Source organism: Neopsephotus bourkii, unplaced genomic scaffold (assembly GCF_033783945.1).
Source record: "Neopsephotus bourkii isolate Nb327-2 ecotype Australia unplaced genomic scaffold, CSIRO-AGI_Nbou_v1 NB_1825, whole genome shotgun sequence".
Lineage (NCBI taxonomy): Eukaryota > Metazoa > Chordata > Aves > Psittaciformes > Psittacidae > Neopsephotus > Neopsephotus bourkii.
Window position 1 is genome coordinate 4,166,998 of NW_026902298.1, and position 21,851 is coordinate 4,188,848.

The 21,851-nt window shown below is 42.2% G+C and overlaps 1 protein-coding gene across 1 annotated transcript in view; it reads left to right on the forward strand.

Annotated features, from left to right (window-relative positions):
* Positions 1 to 21,851, forward strand: part of TMEM135 (transmembrane protein 135) — a 164,863-nt gene continuing 143,012 nt past the window's right edge. The window contains exons 1-3 of the mRNA XM_061343739.1: positions 1 to 302; positions 12,246 to 12,373; positions 18,548 to 18,640. Of these exons, the coding sequence (XP_061199723.1) occupies positions 162 to 302; positions 12,246 to 12,373; positions 18,548 to 18,640 (362 nt within the window). The 5' untranslated portion in view covers positions 1 to 161. The remainder of the gene's footprint in view (positions 303 to 12,245; positions 12,374 to 18,547; positions 18,641 to 21,851) is intronic.

Genomic DNA, 21,851 nt, shown 5'->3' on the forward strand with positions numbered 1-21,851 from the left:
CGCGCGCTCCCCGCCCCGCGGCGGGCGCGGATTGGCTGCGGGCCTCACGCGAGCAGCGCGGGAAGGGCAAGGGGAAGGTGGGGGGGGAGCGAGCTCGTCTGCCCGCGAGTAACCCCGGCAGCGCCCCGCGCGACCTCCCGGCTGCTGAGGCGGCGGCAAAGATGGCGGCGCTGAGCAAGTCCATCCCCCACAGCTGCTACGAGATCGGGCACACCTGGCACCCGCGATGCGCCGTGGCCGCGGTGCACGTCGGCCGCGGCGCCCTGGCCGAGTCCCTCCGCATCTACGGCACCTTGTACCTGGTGGGTGCGCGGCGCGGTGCTGCCCGACACACGGACACCGGCCCCGGAGGGGAGGGACTGGCCTGAGGGGGCGCGGGCGGGAGGAGGGTGGTGGAGGGGGTGGCCTGTGGGAGGGCACAGGGAGCGGCGAAGGTCGGGAGGGGTGTTTGGGAACGGGGAGGGGGGGAGGTCAGAACGGGGGAGCTTGTCCTGGGAGGGAGGGGGACAAGGGTTATGGGGGAGCATGGCCTGAGGTGAGGGGGAAAGGCCATGAGGGTGCCCAAGGGATGTCAGAGTGGGGAGAGCGTGGCCTGTTGGGGAAGGGTATAGGGGATATGGGGGGAACCTGGCCTGAGGTGAGGGGGAAAGGCATGAGGGGTGTTTGGGGGTGGGCCTGAGGGATATAAGTGTGGTGGGAGTCTGGCCTGCGGGGATGTGGAAGGGCATGAGGTATATGGGGTGAACCTGGCCTGAGGTGATGTGGAAGGGCATGAGGTTGTTTGGGGAGGGTACAGGGATGTACAAGTGGAAGGAGTCTGGACTGGAGTAAGGAATGAGGCATATCAAAGGAGAGAGGCTGGTCTGGGGTGGGGGAGAAGGGTATGTTGGGAGAGGGAGGGCAGGAGGGATGTCAAGGGGCAGCCTGGCCTTGGAGCAAGGGGGCAGAAGAACAAACGGGGTATTCTGGGGGAAGCCTGGTATTGAGGAGGAGGGAGGAGTGGGATGGGGCGAGAGCTTGGTTTGAGGGCTGGAGGGCATAATAGTTATCTGTGGGGGGAGAGCCTGATGTTTGAAGAGAGGGTTCTAGGCCTAGGAGGGGAGAAGAAAGGCATAGTGGATGATGGGGGCTGATGACACAACATGCTGTGAGAAGGGCGAAGATGGTGGGGTAGGAGGGCATGGGCACAGCCTGAGCATTGTAGTTCTGTCATTTCCCAGTCGCTATGGTACCTAAATAAAGAGGTAGTATTTGGCTGGGAGGCAGTGTTGTAGCTTTGCAGTAGCAGGTATAAGGCACATGTATATTAAAGTTGGGGGCACCCTGGTAATCAGTGCCTTAGGATCAAGATGATTCCATTGTATAAAGAAGCAAGGCTAAACAAATACATTGAGGCTAAAAGAGTCTAAGTATTAAAAGAGTATCCTTCGGGTGAGGTATCTTAGCTTGAACGTGCAATTAGTCTCGGTTATGTCACCTCAGTTGCAGCTTCCAGCAAGTGAGGGTGTAGGTAGAGGAGGCGGGATCTGTTTGCATCCATCTCTAAACATATCCTTAAAGCTCGTCTGAGCTGGAATTGCTGCAGGTGAGCGCTTCCTTCTGTCCCCACCTCCGTGTTTCTCCTGTAGTGGTACTTAGAGGATTGAGTAGTGAGCTGGCTGCTGAGCTGGCTCCAGGCTAAGTCCTACAGAAAGAAAAACAGGTTATGGAGTCTGTACTTTTGAGCCTGTACTTTCAACTCTGTACCAGTGCTGGAACAACATATCTATCGAGCTATGTAATAAAGAGAAGGGAAGGAGTGGGACTGCAGCAGTCCTGATGTAGTTTAAGCTCCCACTGAAGTGTTCTTTAGTGAAAATTGTCACATCCATTTGCATGATTAAGAAAGTTAACTGGTAGCAGTGTGAGCCAAATAAGTTGTCATGTCTGACAGTAAACTTTTTTAGTCTGAATTGACAGAAACAGAAGGGGCAGCTGTTTGTATGAGCATATGGTGAGATGGACCAGGAAACTAATACAGAGAAGAAGGTGCCTTCTCTTCCTTCCCCCTCCCCAGTAATTTTTTCTTTGTATCTGTCTTCTGGTCCAGTTTGCTGTGTGGTAGCATGAATACTTGTACCAGCAGGGAACGGGCCGGAAATGAACCATGAGAGATCTGGTGATCTGTCAGGTGTGACTAAAGATAAAGCAGCTTAAACAGCTCTGTAATTAAGTCGAAGTTCTCCATCATCCAGGCCTGTTAAAGAAATTCCTGCTCATAGGCATGTTACAGTTAACTCAGTTGTGCAGCCAGGGGTTAGGGGGAAAGCTTCCTCTTCTTATTTCTTGAAGAAGAAAAACCTAAAAATCCAGTGTGTTTTCCTGATCTGTCTTACGCTGTGGCCCCATAAACAGTTGCATATTGTCACAAGCTCCAGGATGGGGTGGGAACCTTCTTGACCACTGCCATGCTGTACTGCAAAAGGTCTGCATCATTTTTTACACTGCCTTCTTTGCAGATTGAAAGTTCTCCTATATTTTTGTTGACAGTGTTTAGCTTGTTTTACCAGAGTAATCTAAAGCCAAGATGCTCTGAAAATCTTGCTGCCACATAAAGAGGGGGAAGCACCTGTCTTCCTTTGCCTCCAGACATGTAACTGTACTGCCTTCTCTGTGTATTGTACCTCATCTCTCTTTGGACAGGATTGATTCATTCACTAAGCCAGAAATTACTAACCCTGCTTTTAGCTGGGGTAATTTTCAGTTGCATTAATGAATGGAATTGATTTATTAAGCAGGGTTTGAGGAGTACCAGGGCTGGTGTAAGGTAAAGAGCAAAAGGGTGCAGTGGGGACTGCAAAGGAGGAAGCAGAAGGCTTGCACATTAAGTAGCTTGGCAGGGAAAGAACAGTCCTGAATTAAGACAGTCATCACTAAATTCATTCTTTGCTGGATTTAAAGCTGTACTTGAAAGCCTTGTATTTGTAGAAGAAATATCACAGTTGGACAGCACAAATGTTCAGTCCTTTATTATGGCATTCACATGAGGAGATGAACTTAAATTATATTTACAGTTATATCAGCGTACGTTCAGATTATTTCTGATACTACTTAGTCCCAGTCCTTTGTAGAGCTCAGCAACAGAAAATTGCACTTAATTTTTCTATGTCAGGCCTGTAAAATCTCTTCTGCTTGTTTGTTCCTTTTGTTGCCACAAGCTAATAACCAAGGAAAGTAGATGAGTTTCCTTTCACAGAAGCTTATGTAGAAATAAATGAGAGAAAATAGATGAGAATCGATTACTAGAGGTCATCTGGGAGAGAATGTGATTAGGGACAGTTACAATCCAGAGTCCAAACTCTCAAGCTACACCCCACATCTCTTAAACATTTTGCTACTCTTCAATAAGTGGGAGACTGATGGAGCCACATTAAGTGCTGCTAGTATTTGGCGAGTAAAATACCTGTTTTCAGTAAATAGCGGTAGAAAAAATCTTTGAAGTAGTGCTGTAATGTGGGTTTTTAATAGCTGTGCTTGATTATTTTTTTTAGATGGAAAAAATATAATCTTCAGATATTATACTGCCACTGTCTTTACTTTTGCTCCAGTACAAACTGATTGCTTTAGCAAAAGTAGGTTTTATATCTAAGTTGAATTGTCTTTCCCCATGCAGAGCAGCCAAAAGGAATGCCAGTTTCATAATTGAGACTGACTGTTACACAAACCCAGTACCTCAACGTAGAAGGCTTTGGGACCCACTTAAAAAACCAAATTGAAACAAATCCCAAAGTTAAAAATTGCTTAACACCTCTACCCCCAAAACAACCCACGGATCATCTCCCATAAACCTTATAATCCCTCTTCTCCCAGGCTGCCTGCCATGCTATCTTAAGGAAACTTTACTGAGTTTTCAGAGGACATCAGTTTGTTATACTTTGCTCTATCTATACTTCTTTAGATCAGCCAAAGCTAAAGAAAATGTGGATGTGTAATGGTGTATTTTCAAAGTTGAATTTAGACTTACAGAAATTCACAGAGGTGGGGATAAGAGTGATTTCATGGGGAAACTGCATGAAGCTGGGGAAAGGGAAAGGAGAGACTGGAATAGTGGCTTTCAGTTGTCTTGGCTTCTGTTTCGCAGGATTTGTTAATTTCACACAGCAGATCTGCCATTCATCAGATGTTAGAGCAAGATCTTCTGTTTCCTGAGGGTTTGCAGATTTTAGGCACTTTTTTGATGATGGTGCATGTTTTGCAGTAGGTGAATACACTTATTTGTTAGTATGAAGTCTTTGTAGGCTATCAGAGGTATTTGGATCTGGTGGTAACATTTCCTCTTAATCTAAGTAAGGTAAAATGATCTGTTTGCAGTGAAGTTAATTCTTCTACCTGTTTGCCCATGCGATGGCAAGAGCCATTTGTGGCATTCACCTTTTCTTTCTTCTAGTATGATCATCTGTTTTTGTCACCTAATTTAAGAGCCAGGCTTCCTCCCTGCCCCTCCAACAGAACTAGTGTCCTGCCCTTCTTCTCTCAAGGCCTTTCCCTCTTCACCACAGTCACGGAACAGTGTGAGCGCTGGCCCCTTCCTGGGTCACACTGACTGTTATTTTACTCCTGTCTCTGCCTCCAGGCACCCCTCTTCCAGACGGATCTGCTGGCATAGAGGAACAACAGGCCTAAGGAAGCATGGATGCCAGGAATGCCAGTGGGTCTGCTCCACGTGTCCTCTGCACTGGGGCATAGTTCAGCCAGTTACTTAGCAGGACGGGTCTAACCTGAGCCTGCTGTTCAGCCACATGTTTTTGTGGTCCTTGGGGCTTGCTATATTTCATTGATTTCTTAGTTTCTTCTCGTACCCTTTTCATATTCATTTTGGTCTCACTTTGGACACTGCAAATGCTGGGAACTCATTTTTGATGTGAGAAGGCTGTATGGGCCAAATAGTTCTGAAGTGCTGGGTATATGAAAATGTGGTTTTTGTGCTGCAGACCGTTGTGCATTTGGAAGTAGGGTGGAGAGACCAGGAAGGATGTTAGTGTTACCTCTGAATATGCTTCTGTATGCCAGCTTGGATCTCTGGGATAGGGTGTCAAGAAACTCCCTTCTGTCAGGACTTTGTACCTGAAGTTGTGGTGGTGGTGGTGTGTGATTGCATTGAACTGGGATGCGTAATTGTCTTAGGTACTGTGTAGTGTCCTCTATCTCTGTGCTGTGTTAAGAATGACATGTAGGTCAGTGTGTTCTTGCCTTTAGGTTCTTCTGGAAGCTGGGTTAAATATAACTAAAATCAGCTTAGGTGTTCCTAAAGTAAGAACCAGGCTGTGACATTTTCATTCCAGGCTATGGTCATTCTTCTCTGTTCAGGTGGCCTTTGGTCCAGACCAGTAAAATTCTTTCATAAATCGAAAGTAAAAAAAAATAGCTTTTTTGCTGAGATGCTGAGAATTTTAAAAGGGGGAATTAATGAGTTGAGATGGACTGAAGAATTTAGTCTCAAAAATGCAAGGAGTAACCTGAAGCCTGCAACACAATAATGGTAGAAATCAGGGGAAGCCCAAGCCTTGACTGACAGTGCAAAGGCCTTGGTATAAAGACACTGCAAATACTGGGAACCAACACAAATTGTTAAGGTGACTATTGAGCAGGAAGACATAAATCTGTTCTGTTGAGTTTATTCTTCTGTTGAGTGCAAGAATTTTGGCGTAGGGGGAAAATCATAGAATTATTGAATGACTTGGGCTAGAAGGGACCTTAAAGCTCATCCAGTTCCAGCACCCTGCCATGGGCAGGGACAATTTCCACTAGACCAGGTTGCTCCAAGCCCCATCCAGCCTGGCCTTGAATGCTGCTAGGGATGGGGCTGGCACAGCTTCTCTGAGCAACCTGTGCCATTGTTTCACTGCCCTAATGATACTAAGTAGGCACTTCAAAGGGAATGAAAAATAGCATTCTACTAATGTAAATACAAGGGAAACAAGTGGTGAAGATAAGTCATCATGGAATGAGAGTACTGCCAGGATTAAAGGTAGTTTAGGTGTCATTCAAAGAGTGCCTGATTACTGTTCATTTCTGTTTTTTAGTTGGGTGCCTGATACGGAAAACTTAAAAAGCCAAACCAAGACAACCCAACTACCTGACAGTGATCCTCACGTAACATCTCACAAGGGATGAATGAAGTCAGAGAGCAGGAGGAGGCACGTGCTCTTCCTCACAGCATTGCAGGAGCTGATTTATGAAACTAAAAAATCTGGAAGCCAGATTTTATAATTTGTGAAATAAGGGAAGGACCAACTAATTGAGGAACACTGAATCTGGATGTTTAGGAAGCGGCAGGAGAAACAAATTGCTGACTTGAGCAAGTGTCTTTCATAACCCAGGTGTTTCCTGAGGGCATTTTGAGATTTGATTACTCCAAAGGGCATGAAAATGGTTTTTATAAAGCAGCGGAATAATGTTCTTGTAAAATCCATGTAAAACTGCGAAAGGTCATGAAAGAACCTATAAATTCTTGAATATAATTATGAAAGAAATCTGACATCAGTCTGTAGTTCTGCCTGCTGCCAGGTTATCTGAGGCGTTTTCTTAACTAGTTTAAATACTGGGGATTGCTTCACTTTTAGTATGCGAATGAAACTTAAGTTATCAAAACTGAAGTTATAAAATGTTCCTTGGCTTCTTAATGACTTGCAGAGTATGTACTATATAAACCATCTACACAGCATTATTGGTTGTCTGTAAATATGCATTTTAAAGGTGCCTAAATGTGCCATATAGTCACACTTATAAATGTCACTGAACTCTGCCTTCCTGGAGATCTGGCCAGGTGTCTGAATGCTTCTGTAGCTTTGTTTTTCCCTTTCCTTTTTATTTAGTTATTTATTTTTTATTTAATAAAAGTTTATTGTGATGGGCTTGGAGTGTTGTGTCCCCCAACATAAGAAGGACATGGACCTGTTGCAGTGAGTCCAGAGAATGCTGCAAAGATGCTCTGAGGGCTGAAGCACATGTGCTCTAGAGCAGACTTCGAGAACTGGGCTTTTTCAGCCTAGAGAAGGCTCTGAGAAGACCTTGGAGCAGCTTCCAGTGCCTAAAGGGGCTACAAGAAATCTGGAGAAGGGCTTTGTACAAAGGTATGTAGTGATAGGACAAGGGGGAATGGCTTTAAACCGAAAAAGGGGAGATTTAGATTAGACGATAGATACAAATTCTTCCGAGGGTGCTGAGGCGCTGGCACAGGGTGCCCAGAGAAGCTGTGGCTGCCCCATCTCTGGCCGTGTTCAAGGCCAGGTTGGACAGGGCTTCGAGCAGCGTGGTGTGATGGAAGGTGACCCTGCCCGTGACAAGGCATTGGAACTGGATGAGCTTTAAGGTCCCTTCCTACCCAAACCGTTTCGTGATTCTGTGATTTTAGTTGGATATTGTGAAGGAATGAGAGAGAGATGATAATGTTTTGTTTGTTTGTTTTGTTTGTTTGGTTTTTTTTTTCCTCCAGTTCCTAGCAATCAGTGCTGTATGTGTTGGCTAATTTAACTGGCTTGATGGAGGGGTAGTGTTCTTAAAGGCATATGCTAACTGCAAACTTAGGAAATGGTAGTTTGACGGAGGAGGGAGAGGAAAAATGCCGTACACACAATGACCGTTAGTGAAAGGTTGGTGGTTTTTAGCCTGCCGCGTAACCTGTCTGTGTGCATTTGTCAGGCAATTGGTATGTTCATTAAGTGGAACCGTCCTTTGTGTGTGATGCTGCCTCTGGAATCCCTCATTCAGGGACGTGGGTGAAGACTGAGTATACTGGAGGTGAAGCTCAGGTTGTTGCAGTTGGATGATGAGTATTTGTAGGCATTACATGACACAATTGAAATAATCAGGCTTGACTGGTGCCTCTGGTCATGGGGAGGCTTGGCTTTGTGTCATGTTCCTTTTCTGCTGGAACACAGGTACAGCCTAGCATGAGGTCTTGCATTAGACTATGTAGCTGTGCTTTATGGATGGGTTTGGAAACACGTACGTTGATTCCATGGTTAGGGCAGAATAAATTAATTGTGATTTCTTAGTTCTACAGGGCTGAAAATTTGTATATGAATACTAAATTAAAAAAAAGAAAGGACTTAGTAATGCTCTTCTTCAGCCTGATGGTGCCCTCAGTCTGGTGGGCTGATTTTTTCATAGTTACGTTTTCATAATGGACAGTGTAAATGCAGTTGTGTGAGTTCTGTAGGTAATGCTAGGAAATATTTTCTCTTTGTATTTCTCTTTGTAGTTTTACTGAGTAGGCTTTTTTAAATATTTCAGACATAAAATACTGTAGGCCTTTAGAGTTCAAATAGTGAGGAATTTGTATTCTTGGAGTGACTAATGTGTAACTTCAGGAGTGTTTGCATTTGATTGAAGGGTGATCTCCTCCTTCCAGCTTTTCTCCATATGAAAGTCTGAACCCCAAGTTACTTCTGCCCTCATTTCTGTTCATGTGAAACCAGTCTTGGAGATGTAGTAGCCTCTTTCTCATGGCTTTTCCACCTATGCTAAATATAATTTCATAGCATTTTTTTAAATTAAATCATTTTCCTTATATATGAATATTTTGCCTCTATATTTCAAGATGCCCCATCCCTGAAAAGTATTCAAGGACAGATTGGATGTGGCTTGGAGTGGAAGGTGTCCCTGCCCACGCCAGGGGGGTTTAGAACTAGATGGTCTTTGGGGTCCCTTCCAACCCATCTGTGATTCTGTGGTAATGTCCAAAGTGTTTTAGGGAAAATTAAATTAGAGCTTGTTTTAAGCTGTCAGGAAAATGGAGTGATTACCACTGGAGAGTAAATCTGTGGTCAGTTTACACTGGGTTGATAAACAGGAGAAGGAGAAATCTTCCAGTCTGGGCTAAGAGCATAAAAGATAATGAGTTGTTTAGGAACTGGTGCTTGTATATTATAGGATTTTGGAGGACAGGTTTGTGGTCATGTCTTTTGCTGTGATATGTGCCAGGTGTCAGTCCTGCTATTGGTTCCCTTTGTAAGTAACAAGGGGCTGGGATTGCCTTCAGAAGCTGCTAAACACTGCCAGGCTTGCATGAAGCGCTGATGGAGTTTGGGGTTTCAAGTTTTAAACATTGTGTGCGGAAGTGAGGAAAGGAGTTCTTTGTCTTAAAAAGAAGTCAGAGTCTTTCTGTTTGCAGTTTTCCCACAGTGGTAATTGGGCACTGGGCAGTGCTGAATCACTCCTCAGGTGTGGAGAGAAAAGCTGCTTTCCGCCATGCATGACTTACTTTATTCAAGAGGTTTTACCTGACCACGTTCTTAGAGCCAGATTAATCTCGTTTGGGGTGAGAAATGTTTCTCTGGAAGTCAGGCTGGCAGGTGCTTAACCCCCCTCTTTTTCCAGTGTGTGTGTAGGGCACAGATGTCACCCAAGGACAGTTGGTTATATTTCATCTCATAAATTTCTCACTTGGAGATGCTGTTAAGGAGTCATGTATTTGTCTTGTCTGACTGTAGCATGTAAAAGTGTGGTTATCTGAGGACTGCAGTGTTGTGACCTGTCTAATTTCATCCAGATGCACATATAATTAACCCTCATAAGTACAATATCCAGTGATGCTCTTCCTGGTTCAGAGTTTTTTTTTTGGGCAGTCTTCCCCTTTTTGTGAAGTGTGACATGCAGGACAAGCTCTGCAGACTCAGAATAGAGGGAGAGGCATCACAGGAAGTGGATTGCGCTTTTCTCTGCCATGAATTCATGGTCTTAGAGTGGTTTGAGAAGTATGTTGCTCCTGTCCCTGGATTTCAGTTTCATATGATAGCACTATCTCGCACAGCAGCACTCCGCTTTCATTGTGTATGTGCTGTGATATCATAGTAGAGCTGAAAATCTACAGCAACTGGTAAGCACCGAAGAATTTTACTTTGTAAGGTTGTTGTCACTTTGTCTCAAAAAAAAAAAAAAAAAGTGGAACTAAGATATAGAGAAAGGTGACAAGAATAACGGGAGGTGTGGAGCTGGTTTTGGCCAGCCTTGGATACATCATCATCAACTGCTTGGATCAGTGAGGTGTATCAGGATAGCAGTCCTGTCCTTTCCAAGCAAACAATTCTATGATTCTTACAGTGTGTAACACCCCAAACTATTACAGTTATCCTGATACAGACCACACTGAAGTGCATAAATAGACATGTCCTAGGATTTGTATGTTCCTTTTACCTGAAGATCTGAGACCTAGATGTCAGTGAGATGTTGCTTTCTGTCTGACTCTACAGGGAGTCTCAAGTAATTTTCAGACCTTCTGCTACATCTGTTAGCATCTTTGTAGGGAGCAGTATTTTGCCAAGGAAGTATCTACTGGATGTCCTGGTGCCCTCTTCTTCCATGCTGCTCTCTGCTAGCAACATCTGCTGCCAAACCTTGAGTAGTTCATTTACTGTTAGAATTTGGCATTCATCATAGTGTCCTCCTGATTCACTCAAGTGAGGTGTGTCCGAGTTGGTAACATCTAAAACGTGGGGAAGAAGCTGCAAAAGTAAATTTTTGACTTTGATTTGACATTAATGTTTTCCTGTTACACTTGGGATGCTTTGGTCTGATGAGGAAGGCTTCAGGTGTAAGGCCTATGTCCTTAAAACAAGATGTTTTGTTCAGATGTTCAGGACCTTTGTGCAATAGGCAGGATATAGCTGTGGAGATAGCAACTGCTGTTCTGGTGTTTAGACTGTGAGAAGAGTCTCCTTCAACAGAAAGCTTCTCTGGAATGCTTTGTTGCCTACTCCATATGGTTTAAGCAGCCTTGACACTTGATTAAGTAATGTGTAAATCTGGTTTGGGAAGTTTGTTCATGCATGTACTCCTCCTTAATAGTTAGCTCAAGCTTCATTTTGGAAACAGGTTTTGGCAGAACTTCCCTGGGGTGGGTTTTAGTAGAATCCTCGGCCCATCTCCGAGTGTAAAACATCTACTTGCTATTCTGTCTGAGTGGACAGTCTTTCAGAACAGGTCCCTCTCCCATATTTTTAAATTGAGGAGCCAGGACTCTGAGAGGTGTTGCCAATACCAATTTGGCAGGATGTCTTTTGCTCTTCTCATCAGCACCAGTAGCAGGAAGCTTGTTCTGTTTGGGACCTCTCTAATTCTAAACCTTGACTGACAGCCCCTGCCAGTCCCTCCTTGGGACATCAGTGCAGGTAAATATAATAATGCTTTTAAAAAGAATTAAAAAGCCCAATAAAATTTATTTCATGATGAAACTAAAGTATGATTTTGTGGAGTCACAGGAGCGCACAGGTCAGAGAGATCTTGGGAGCCTGTGTGGTCCACCAGCCTCCTGCTCACAGCTGGATGAGGTAGGTCACTTGCGGCCTTTTCTAGTTGGGTTTTGAGGATCTCCAGTGATGGAGAGTCCACAGTTGCTTTGGGTGACCTGCTCCAATATTCAGCCAACCTCAAGTGAAAAGTTTTCTTCTGTAGCTCTAATCTGAGTTTCTCATACTTGAACTTGTATGTTGCCTTCTGTCTTACACGTGGGTACCTCTGAGCAGAGCCTGGTTCTCTATACCTTCCCATTAGATAGTTGCAGACAAGAGTCTGAGAACCTTCAGTGTTTGAGTCATTAACTGCTCTTTGTAGAACATGGGCCATCCATTAAACTGACCAAAGAGAACATTTATTTCTTAGACCCAACTCATTTTCTGCTATAGGCAGTTTTTTAAGGATAACATACCATTTCTACAAAACTTCTCAGGAATGTGGTGTTATCCAGCGGATGGTGAATTGGTTTTTCAGAGGATTTGCAGTTGGTTAATTGGAATAGAAAACCTTTAGAAATACATCATCACTTCATGTGTAGGGCCTGTGTTTGGATTACTTTAGTAATACTCTAACCTTAAATTATGTGATAGTCCAGTTGTTTGGAGGACAAAATTCAGTGTCAATTTATGACATCTTGAAGGTTCTGGTATCTGGCAGACAACGTCTCTGACTATTATGGCCAATGGTAACAAGGTAATAAAATTCCTCCAATATTTCCTCTTTAGAATCACTCAATGTATTTCCTGGTAGAAATATTAGAATAGCTGGACCAAGTTCAAAGGAAACCTTTGTGGTATTGTTCATAAACCCAGCAAATTTAAGAGGCTTTGATTTACTACTTCAGTGGGCGATGTGTCCTGGGTTCTTGTTTTCCTTTTGTATTTCTCTTTACAATGTGCAAAAAAAGAGCCGAACTGCATTAAAGTTTGTCCCCCCCTTTTTGTTTTTCTTCTTCTTCCCTCCTCCCTCAGATTGCAGCTATTCTCAGGAAACGAAAACTTGACTATTATTTGTACAAACTGCTACCTGAGATCTTGCAATCAACTTCCTTTCTGACAGCAAATGGGACCTTGTATATTGTTTGCTTTTGCATTCTAAGGTTGGTATACTGTCCTAAAAATGTAATAGGAAAGCTATTTTTTGATGCAACTTTTCAATTTATGTAATAATTTGTCTTTGCTTATATAATAAGCTTGTTTGTAATGGGTAGGAGTAAGAAAAGCTACAGCTATGCCATCCACTTGATTTCTGGTCTTACCACTTGAACTGAGAAGGCCTAATCTTTCTCTCCTAGAAAGAATTGTTGTAATTTGATGCTTGTTTCTGTTTTCCTGATGCGGGGCTGTGATAACTTTTAATTATCCTAAACTTGATCCAGGGCCCAAGTTTGTGGTCATAAGTGAAGGAAATCCCAGCACACCTTCTGGGGTTCTGCAAGATATAGACTTGCTCTGAAAAATGAGTATAAATGGCACTTCTGTATTCTGAGTTCTTTCCAGTATATTTCAAGCAACTATTAAGATAGTTAAAAATTATACTTTCCTATTTATGAATATGATGATGCCCTAGATCTGAATACATTTATTGTAGGAGATGTTATACATAGACCTGTAAAATCTACTGTAGGTACCAATTTTTGAAAGTTATTTCTTGGTGCACCCAACAGCCCCTCTAAAAGTTAATGAAAGTCTTTATGCCCTTCTTCTGTATCTCTTTAGGGGTCTCTAACCTTAGTTTGAAATCTGAGGGGGAAGGCGGAAGATCCGTGGAATGCTTTTAAGTCAATCATTTGTAAAAATTCAGAGTGATTCTTTAAGTAACAAGCTCTAAAGAATATGACTTTTTCTAGCAATCTGAGTTGTGTTAATACTGATTTATCTTTACTCCTCTGAGCTATACAGCAGTCTTCCTTATTCTGCCTTGCACTTTAAATCTGCTGTGCCTTACTTCAGTGTTGTACTTAGATGTTACTCTCTAATTTAAGCTGGTGTGGTGGGTGTAAGTTTTATTGCTTCCAGTGGTTCCTCTAACTGAGATATTGGCCATCTAGGAGATCTGTGAGTATGCCTGTACTAGTAAATGAAGCCAGTAAGGTATTCGTGTCTTGCTCTGAAGCCAGCTAGTATGGCATGGCTTTCATGTATGTGGAGCATGGCTGTCTAAAACTGTTCAGACCTCCAAACCAGCATGGGGATGCAGGCTGGGTAATGGAAATGGTACCTAGTCCATAGAATCATAGAATGGTCTGGGTTGGAAGATACCTTAAAGCTCATCTGGTTCCAGTTCCCTGCCACAGGCAGGGACTCCTTCCACTAGACTAGGTTGCTGAAAGCCCTATCCAACCATGTGCCCTCCAGGTTCCCCTGAAACACTGTTTAGGTTGACCCAGGCCAAAACCGTGCAAAGGATGATTCTAACAATTTAACGTGACAAGGGATGTAGGTAACTGCTCACCCTGCTGTTCTTACAGCTGTGCAGCAGAGTAACCCCAACATCCTGGGAGATATACGTGCTTTATCTGTTACAATGAGATGCCCATGAAGAGTTGTCACCTCCAGCAGAACCTCTGCTGGTGGGATCTCTGCAGACTGCCCAATACCTGCAAGTGCAGGACTTGCAAATAAAACCTGTTCGCCTCTGGTTAGGGTGCTGATTGGAGCTGAGGATCTGAGATTGCTACTAGAGGCAAAAGAAGAAAGTATTTAGACAGCCTTATGCATTGTATCTATTGAAGTATATGAATGTCCAGTTATAAGGAGTATTTTGCAGTTTTTCTGACCAGAATAAAGTTTGGAGCCTCAGCAATTATGTAAGTAGGGTATTTGGAAGCTGTTAAATGCCTTTTCAGAAAATGATGGGTAACGTGATTCTCAGAAGTCATATTTCCTAAATTTACTGGTGTCCTTTAAAGGATAAATATGTATCTGATGAGGATCCAGTTGGTGCATTATACATGAATTCACAAATGACTTTGACAGGATTGCTTGCCAGGACTCTTCAAGAAGAAGGATCCTCTGTCTTCCAGGAATTAGTAAATGATTAGCAAGTAGTTAATGTATATGAAACAAAACAACAGATAAATAACCCATTTTCATAATCAGAAGAGGTTGCCAATGATGTTCTTGCTGTGTCCTTTGTTTTGGATATACCTCAAGAACCTGGAAAGGGGGTAAAGTGTAGTGTGGAGGTTGTATGAGAAAATTTAGGTTACACAGAAATCCAAACCTGACCCTGTTCCCTTTAAGAAAGATCTGTTGATTCAAAAAAGTCACGAAATTTGAGAGAGGAAAGTGCAGAGTAATGCATTGAGAGGAAAAAAGCAGCCTTGTCCTTACACAGGGATGAGCTTTAAACTGGCTGCTGTTGATCAGGAAGTGTTTGAGAGTTGTCATGGACAGCTTCATTGAACAGGTCAGTTCAGTACTTGAATATGGTCAAGGAGCTGAGTAACTCTTATTTAGAGAGAAAAAGAGAAGAAGCCATAAAGCTGTATAAATACATGACATCTTTACAGGTGCTGCATGCCTTTTTTTGTTCTTTTTTAAGAGCTTCGCTTTAGATCGTATTGTTGACATGTCCTTCACTTGGAATGTACTTAATATCAACATTGTCTTGCAGCTTGAGCTGTATGAGATTGCTTCTATTATTTGCTTTTGTGTCCATCATGGAGGATGGAAATGGGAGATCTCACTCCTCTTTTTAACCAATCTATGCGGGTTTTTTTAGAGTTATTTATTTATTGCTTTGTTTGAACTTGTATGATTCCTTGAACCTGTTGCTGTGTGATACACACAGGCTTCCTTCGGTAGCCCCTGAGAGCAAATATAATTGTATGTGATTTTCCAGTCCGGAATGTGATTTGATGTTGTATGTTTTAATCCATCAAAGGAATACCAGTATCTCTATGGTGTTCTGCATAACTGTGGCCTGGGTATTCCTGAACTTGATTTGCAGCCATGCAAAGAGATTGGTTAAGGCTGTGGAGACTTAGATGATCTAAGCCTCATTCTAGATAGTGGTAATAGAGAGATTGGATGTGATATATTTGTGTAATAGGATACACACTGCATTTTTTGCATCTTTTTTGCATCTTATTTGCATGGAAGTTACATTACAGAGGGAGCAGCAGTTACTCAGGAGCACCTATGTCCCGTGCAGGTTACTGATCTTATCCTCCTGCAGTTCTACACCAAAGCAACATATTAAAGGCTTTGTAGCTGGACATGTTAATTCACATTTACCTGCACAATTCCTGATTTGAAAAGGATTGCCTGTTCCCTTCTTCTGTAGCAACAATCAGGAGATGTATTGGCAGGCATACAGGGTGTCCTGGGTGAAGTGACCTCTTCATCTCTTTGTAACTTTACCAAAGTCCCAGTGAATCTTCAGTCACCGTGTGTACTGAAAATACATCTTAGTCATCCAGTAGCAATTAAAATATCTCAATATGAAATTTAATTGGCATTGAGAAGTCTGGCTTGTGCTAATGTCATTTTGGTGCTCTTGTAATATTTCAGCTAGAGAAAACCACCAGAATTGAAACTGCTGCAAAGATTTTCAAGGGTGTAAAGCTTAAAGCAGTAAAGCGCAATTGTTTAATATTCTCACAATTTCATATGTGGGCAAGCTGTCAAAACCATCTATATCCAATAGTAGCAGTGACTTAGGCTGTGGATAGATGTTTTCAGCCTAGAAGGGATTACCAAACTCACTCAGAATCATAGACTCATAGAAGAGTTAGGGTTGGAAAAGACCTTAAGATCATCCAGTTCCAACCCCTTGCCATGGGCAGGGACACCTCACGTTAAACTATGCCATCCACGGCTCTGTCCAGCCTGGCCTTGAACACCGGCAGGGATGGAGCATTCACAGCTTCCATGGGCAACCCATTCCAGTGCCTCCCCACCATTACAATAAAGAACTTCTTCCTTATATCCAATCTAAACTTCCCCTGTTTAAGTTTGAGCCCATTACCCCTTGTTCTGTCACTACAGTCCCTAATGAAGAGTCCCTCCCCAGCATCCTTATAGGCTGACCTCTTTGGGTTTTACCCCCTCCTCTTTATCTACTGGAGTGAACTGGGGTCTCTACAGACTTCTCTGTTGGCAGAGCACTGGAGTGTTGATGTCTGGTAGGGATGTGTGATAGGCCAGCTGGGGGTTGTAATCTCTTCAGCTGTGAGATCCAGAAGACTACATCTGTCTGAGCTTCAGACGGAAGCACAAGGCTCCAGTGCTGACAAGCATTACATTTGTTACATGAGAGGTGGGATTGTTAGGTTTTGGGGTTATTAAATGCAAAACCTCATGAAGACATAGTTCTCTTAGTCTAAACTAGAGTAATTAGGTTTGTCTGTGTACAGCTTTAGATTAACCTACTTAATTAGATTCAGCCTTATGTATCCACCAGCTTTTGAGTTTTGGATACAGTTATATATTGAGGAATTAGGTGCATAACCTGAAAGAACTCATACTTCTCATGCCAATTTCTAACCATAGACCATGTGAAAATAACCATGTAAGTAAGTAAGCAAGCCCCCTTGTTATCATTTACTTTAGCAGAAGTTTAAATCCTTCACTTAGCTGATTGGACATTTTAATTTCCACTAGGTTTTACTATGCAAAATGTTCCAGTTGTTTTCAAAAGCTTATCAAACCATACATGGAAGCATTCTTAGAGAGATTCTAAACCATGCCAAAAGAACAAATTCCTGTTTCTTTCCCACAGAAAAAGGCATTTGTTCTGTTACTTAACAGGTGTGTCTGGGAAGATGTGTTCATATTTATTTCAGATGGCTTCTCTGAAACTTCATACAGTAATTGCTTTCTGAGAGAGTCCTAATAATGAACTTTAGCTCCTGCAGCATTTGGCATTGTCATCCTGAGAAATTCTCCTCCTGCAGCCGTGGGAATGAGCAGTGTGTGTAATTGCCATTACATCACTTGCTGCTGATACACTGGCTCTCTTTTCAGTTATGAACATGAGCTGGCATTGCTCACTGGTAATACTGTTTGTGCAGAAGTATGAAATGAGGCTGATCAGGCCTTTTACAGCAAGGTCAAAAATGGACTAATCAGATGGTACTGATTATCCTTGTTCTTCTATTTTGTCAGCGTGAAATTTTACCTGAGGACATTTCCTTTTGTACCCTGTATTTATGTCTGTATCTATATGTGTTTGCTGTGTTTTGGGAAGGGTGGAAGACTCCAGGTTTTCATGCATTATAATGCTTATCAACTGAGCAGTGTTGGTGTAATTGAAGTATGCTTATTATCATGCTGCCAAATCTCATGACTCCCTGACCATTGTTTGCTTCTGTGATCACCCTGAATTAGTTGGACGGTACAGGTGTCCTGAACAGACCAAATGTGGTCAGTGACATTCTCTGACACGCATTTTGGTTTTCTTCTTTTAACAGTGACCAATTTAGAGAAATATTTTCTTAGATGTTATTTGTATAACCATTGTTTTCCACTTATTGTTGGATTAATTTTGCTGGTTGAATTTTGTGGACTCTCTGAGTGAAATCCAGATCTGGTTGCAAAAAATGAGAGCTTTCCCACCTTAATAGAACTGGCATGTCACTTATAATGTACAGATTGATTCCTTGGCTTGCTGTAAATGAGTGGTTTACTGCTTTTAGCATCAGTTGGCTATCTCATGAGCATGATTTATATGATACCCATCCCTGATAGCGTTCAAGGCCAGGTTAGACAGAGCTTTGGGCAATGTGGTCTAGGGTGAGGCATCTGTACCCATGGCAGGGGTTGGAACTGGATGAACTTGTAAGGTGCTTTCCAACCTGAACCGTTCTATGATTCTATGATATTAATTTGATTTGATTTCTGGCTCAGCTGATTGTATCCTTGTATTCCATAAAGCACATCTTGAAAATGTACTTGGAATATTAACAGGGGGAGGAGTAACTAAGAGGTTTTTTTAGGAGATTTTTCTGTGATTAGTATGTGGAGCTTTTCAGAACCATCTCTTGAAAGCACTGCTTGCTTTGGAGCAAAGGAATCCTTCAAATGAAATGGATATATTAATGCAGTGCTTCAGGTGTTTCATGGTTATGAAGCTCTTCCAGAACCCATCTGAGAACTGTCCAACTCTAAAACCAGCATAATTAGTATTTATTTGTAAGTGGTGATTAATGTAAAGGGACAAAATGAATCTTAAGTGTGTGTAATTTTATAATAAAAGTAAACTATGCTGTTGTATGTGAACGTTTCAGTTGCTTTGCATGTAATATGTGTACAAATTACATTTGCAGGAAGATACTTGGAAAATTCTACATCTGGTCTCCTGGCTTTGGTGCTGCATTACCTGCCTCCTACATGGCTATTCTCATCGAAAGGAAAAGCAGGTACAGTTTGTATTTATGGATTTGCAATTTCATATAATGCTGGAAATGGAGTTCATTTGAAATAGTGTCTTTTACAACCTTAGATTTAAACCTAGAAAGCTACTGGGAAATAAACACAAACATTCAGTTTCTTGCTTGTGGTTTGTTTCCCTTGTTTAATGGGTAATTGGGTTGCTAGATTGTGTAGGATTTCTTAAACTGGGTTTTTTGTGTGTTTTTAAAGATAATTTAATGTTTGTGATTAGGCACAGAATGGAGCATCCTAATGGAAGTTGCTGATGACTTGAGTTAACAATGTGAAGTTAGTTAAGACACACCAGTAATAGGATTTTGTGTAAAGAAATGAGTGGAAGAGCTGAAATTTCATCCAAAGTTGGATAAAATGTAAGGATACAGAAGGCAGAGATTTCACTGAAGAGAAGGTGCTGAAGTTCAGCTACCAATGGGAAGTTTGTTATGAAAATATGAAGAAGGGGGAAGCAAGATCTGAGTGATCCAAGGATAGCCAAAAGTCATGAAAGGTGGTGGGTGAAATCCTTACTTGTAAGGTTACGTTTTGGCGTTCAACTTCTATTGGTAGTTTGTATCAATAATGAAAGTTATAGTGTTCAGTATGGTGTGAGATGCTTTAGTCGTATAGTTAGTAAGCTTTATTCAAAGTAGAGAAGGTGACAAAACGATAATGTAAGAGATTACTCTTTAAAAGGTGAGGTGGGGGGGTTAGTACTCAATATGATGCAAATGCATTTTTGGTTACTGTGAATATCTGAAACTTCCTTAAGCAGTCATTCCCAGTAACTGCAGATACGTACACATCAGGTTGTTGACTGGCTCCATTCCAGAGCAGTCATGGAGTAAGCAAAACCTAAGCCAGGTTTTGGATTAAGATACCAAAGTTCTGCCCTTTTGAAAGAATGCATTATCCATTGGTTTTGAAGACTGAGGATGTGTGAGAACTTCTGGAGAGGTGGGAGCACTTCTAAGTCACTACATTTAATGTCACTATAGAGAAAAATCATAATAAAATTACTAAGTAAGTTAATTATCTTTTTAACGTTCTTCCTAGCTGTTTGATTTTCAGTTACTTCTTAAGAGAGTGGACATATTTTGATAGAACTTTGTCTAGTTCCTTAGGCTCCAGCACTGCCACGGGCATCAGAGTTTCATGTTGCAGTGAGATCGAATGCATTTTCTCCCTTTGAGCAGCAATGGCTTAACTTTTCCTGCGGACCCGTTAGAGTGTGAGGATTTTGTGTGTCAGTCTTCTAATATTTCTAGATAAGGTTAAAAGGGAAGAAATGAGGCTGCTTGTCCATCTGTGAGCTTCCTGTAGCTTTCAGAATGTTTGCGAATCAAGAGTTGAAACTGCTTGTGCGCCCAAACCTGTAGGATTTGTGTAACAGTGAAGCAACTTTGAAATTCAAACTTGAAAGCTAACTGTAGCAAGAACAGTAGGCAAACAGATTTTGTGTCAAGTGGGTATTTCTGTAAGTCCTAGTCACAATGTATGAAAAAGCTTTGATGTGTTCACAGGCTCCTATTTAGTACCTGCAATTTGAAATAAATGGAAGTTGAAATAGAGGTGAGTGAAAATGACAAAAAGAGGTTGGTATAGCATGGATGTAATGAACGGTGGTGAGATACTCAGTTCCTGGAAGGTTATTCTCTTTTCTGACAGAATGCAAAATGTGTGACCAAAGGTATTTTGCCTGAAAAGTTCACATTCATAGAATCATAGAATGGTTTGGATTGGAAAGGTCCTGAAGATCATCTAGTTCCAACCCCTTGCCATGGGCAGGGACACCTCCCACTAAATCATGCCACCCAAGGCTCTGTCCAACCTGGCCTTGAACACTGCCAGGGATGGAGCATTCATTCACAACTTCCCTGGGCAACCCATTCCAGTGCCTCACCACCCTCACGGTAAAGAACTTCTTCCTTATATCCAATCTAAACTTCCCCTGTTTAAGTTTTAACCCTTTACGCCTTGTCTTATCACTATAGTCCCTAATGAAGAGTCCCTCCCCAGCATCCCTATAGCCCCCCTTCAGATATTGGAAGCTGGTGTGAGGTGTCCACGCAGCTTCTGTTCTCCAGGCTGAAGAGCCCCAGCTTTCTTGTATTGTGTCAGATAAAATGTGAAAAGGCAGCATTTGTATTGCAGTGTAACACATGCAGCTGAGAACGTGGGGCCATTGTTAGTAGGGGAAAACGATGTTAAATGGCATCAAAAGGTACTTGAAAGTTTAGGGTTTTTTTTAAATATCAAGTTGTTTGGTGTGTTACCACATGCTAACAGTGTGTATAATGTGTGAGGTGCTGCTGCTGCCAGGCTTAGTGACATATGACTTTATGATTTCACATCTGTTTGCTTGTTAGCTTCTGTTACAGGCAAAATCAAGTTTTCATAGCCTTGTAGTCTCGTAGGAGATGGTCGTTTGGCACAGAGACACAGTGGCATTCTCACTTGTCTTCCTGAGTAGCTTTAACAAATCATAGTAGAAGAAGCAGGAAGGTGGGAAAAAGTCATGATTTGAGTTCATAAACATATCTCCAGCCCTTCAAATTGCTACTAGCAGCTGGCAGCAACATTGAGCTTAATCACTTAATCTCTTCCCAAGTGGATACCCTATTTTAAGTACCTCACTGGCATTTGCTTGCACAGCATCTCTGTTAGTCCTGTACTTGGGAACAGCAGGCTTGTAAATCAGATTTCCTTCCAAGTGCTGCTGCTCATGTGTGCCTGCCTTGTATGTTCTGTAATCCTTAGGGAAGAACAAGAGAAAGAGATGGATAGATTGTCTAGGAGCATTAGAATCCTGAGGAGGAGTGTGTTTTCTAGTGTGTTACAGAACTGGTGTGATTAGAGTTTGATCTGTGTGATATGTGATTGCAGACTTGCATGGCAATGGCAATGAGAAAGGGAGGGGACATTGCAGAGGAGCTTCAGACAGAGTCAGGAAATGATCTGCATTTTATTGTGCTGCTACAGTTCTATAAAGATATACTTTGCCAGTTAATATATCCATGTGTATTCTATTTGGTGGTGATAAAACATGGTTATCCTGTCTGTGAAAACTGGTTTATTAGGATCTGTGGAAAGGCCCAAGGAATAAAGAGACTTGTAAACCTCTTTTATATATGTATACATGAATGCTGGGACTAGATGATCATAAGGTCCTTTCCAACCCTAACCATTCTATAATTCTAT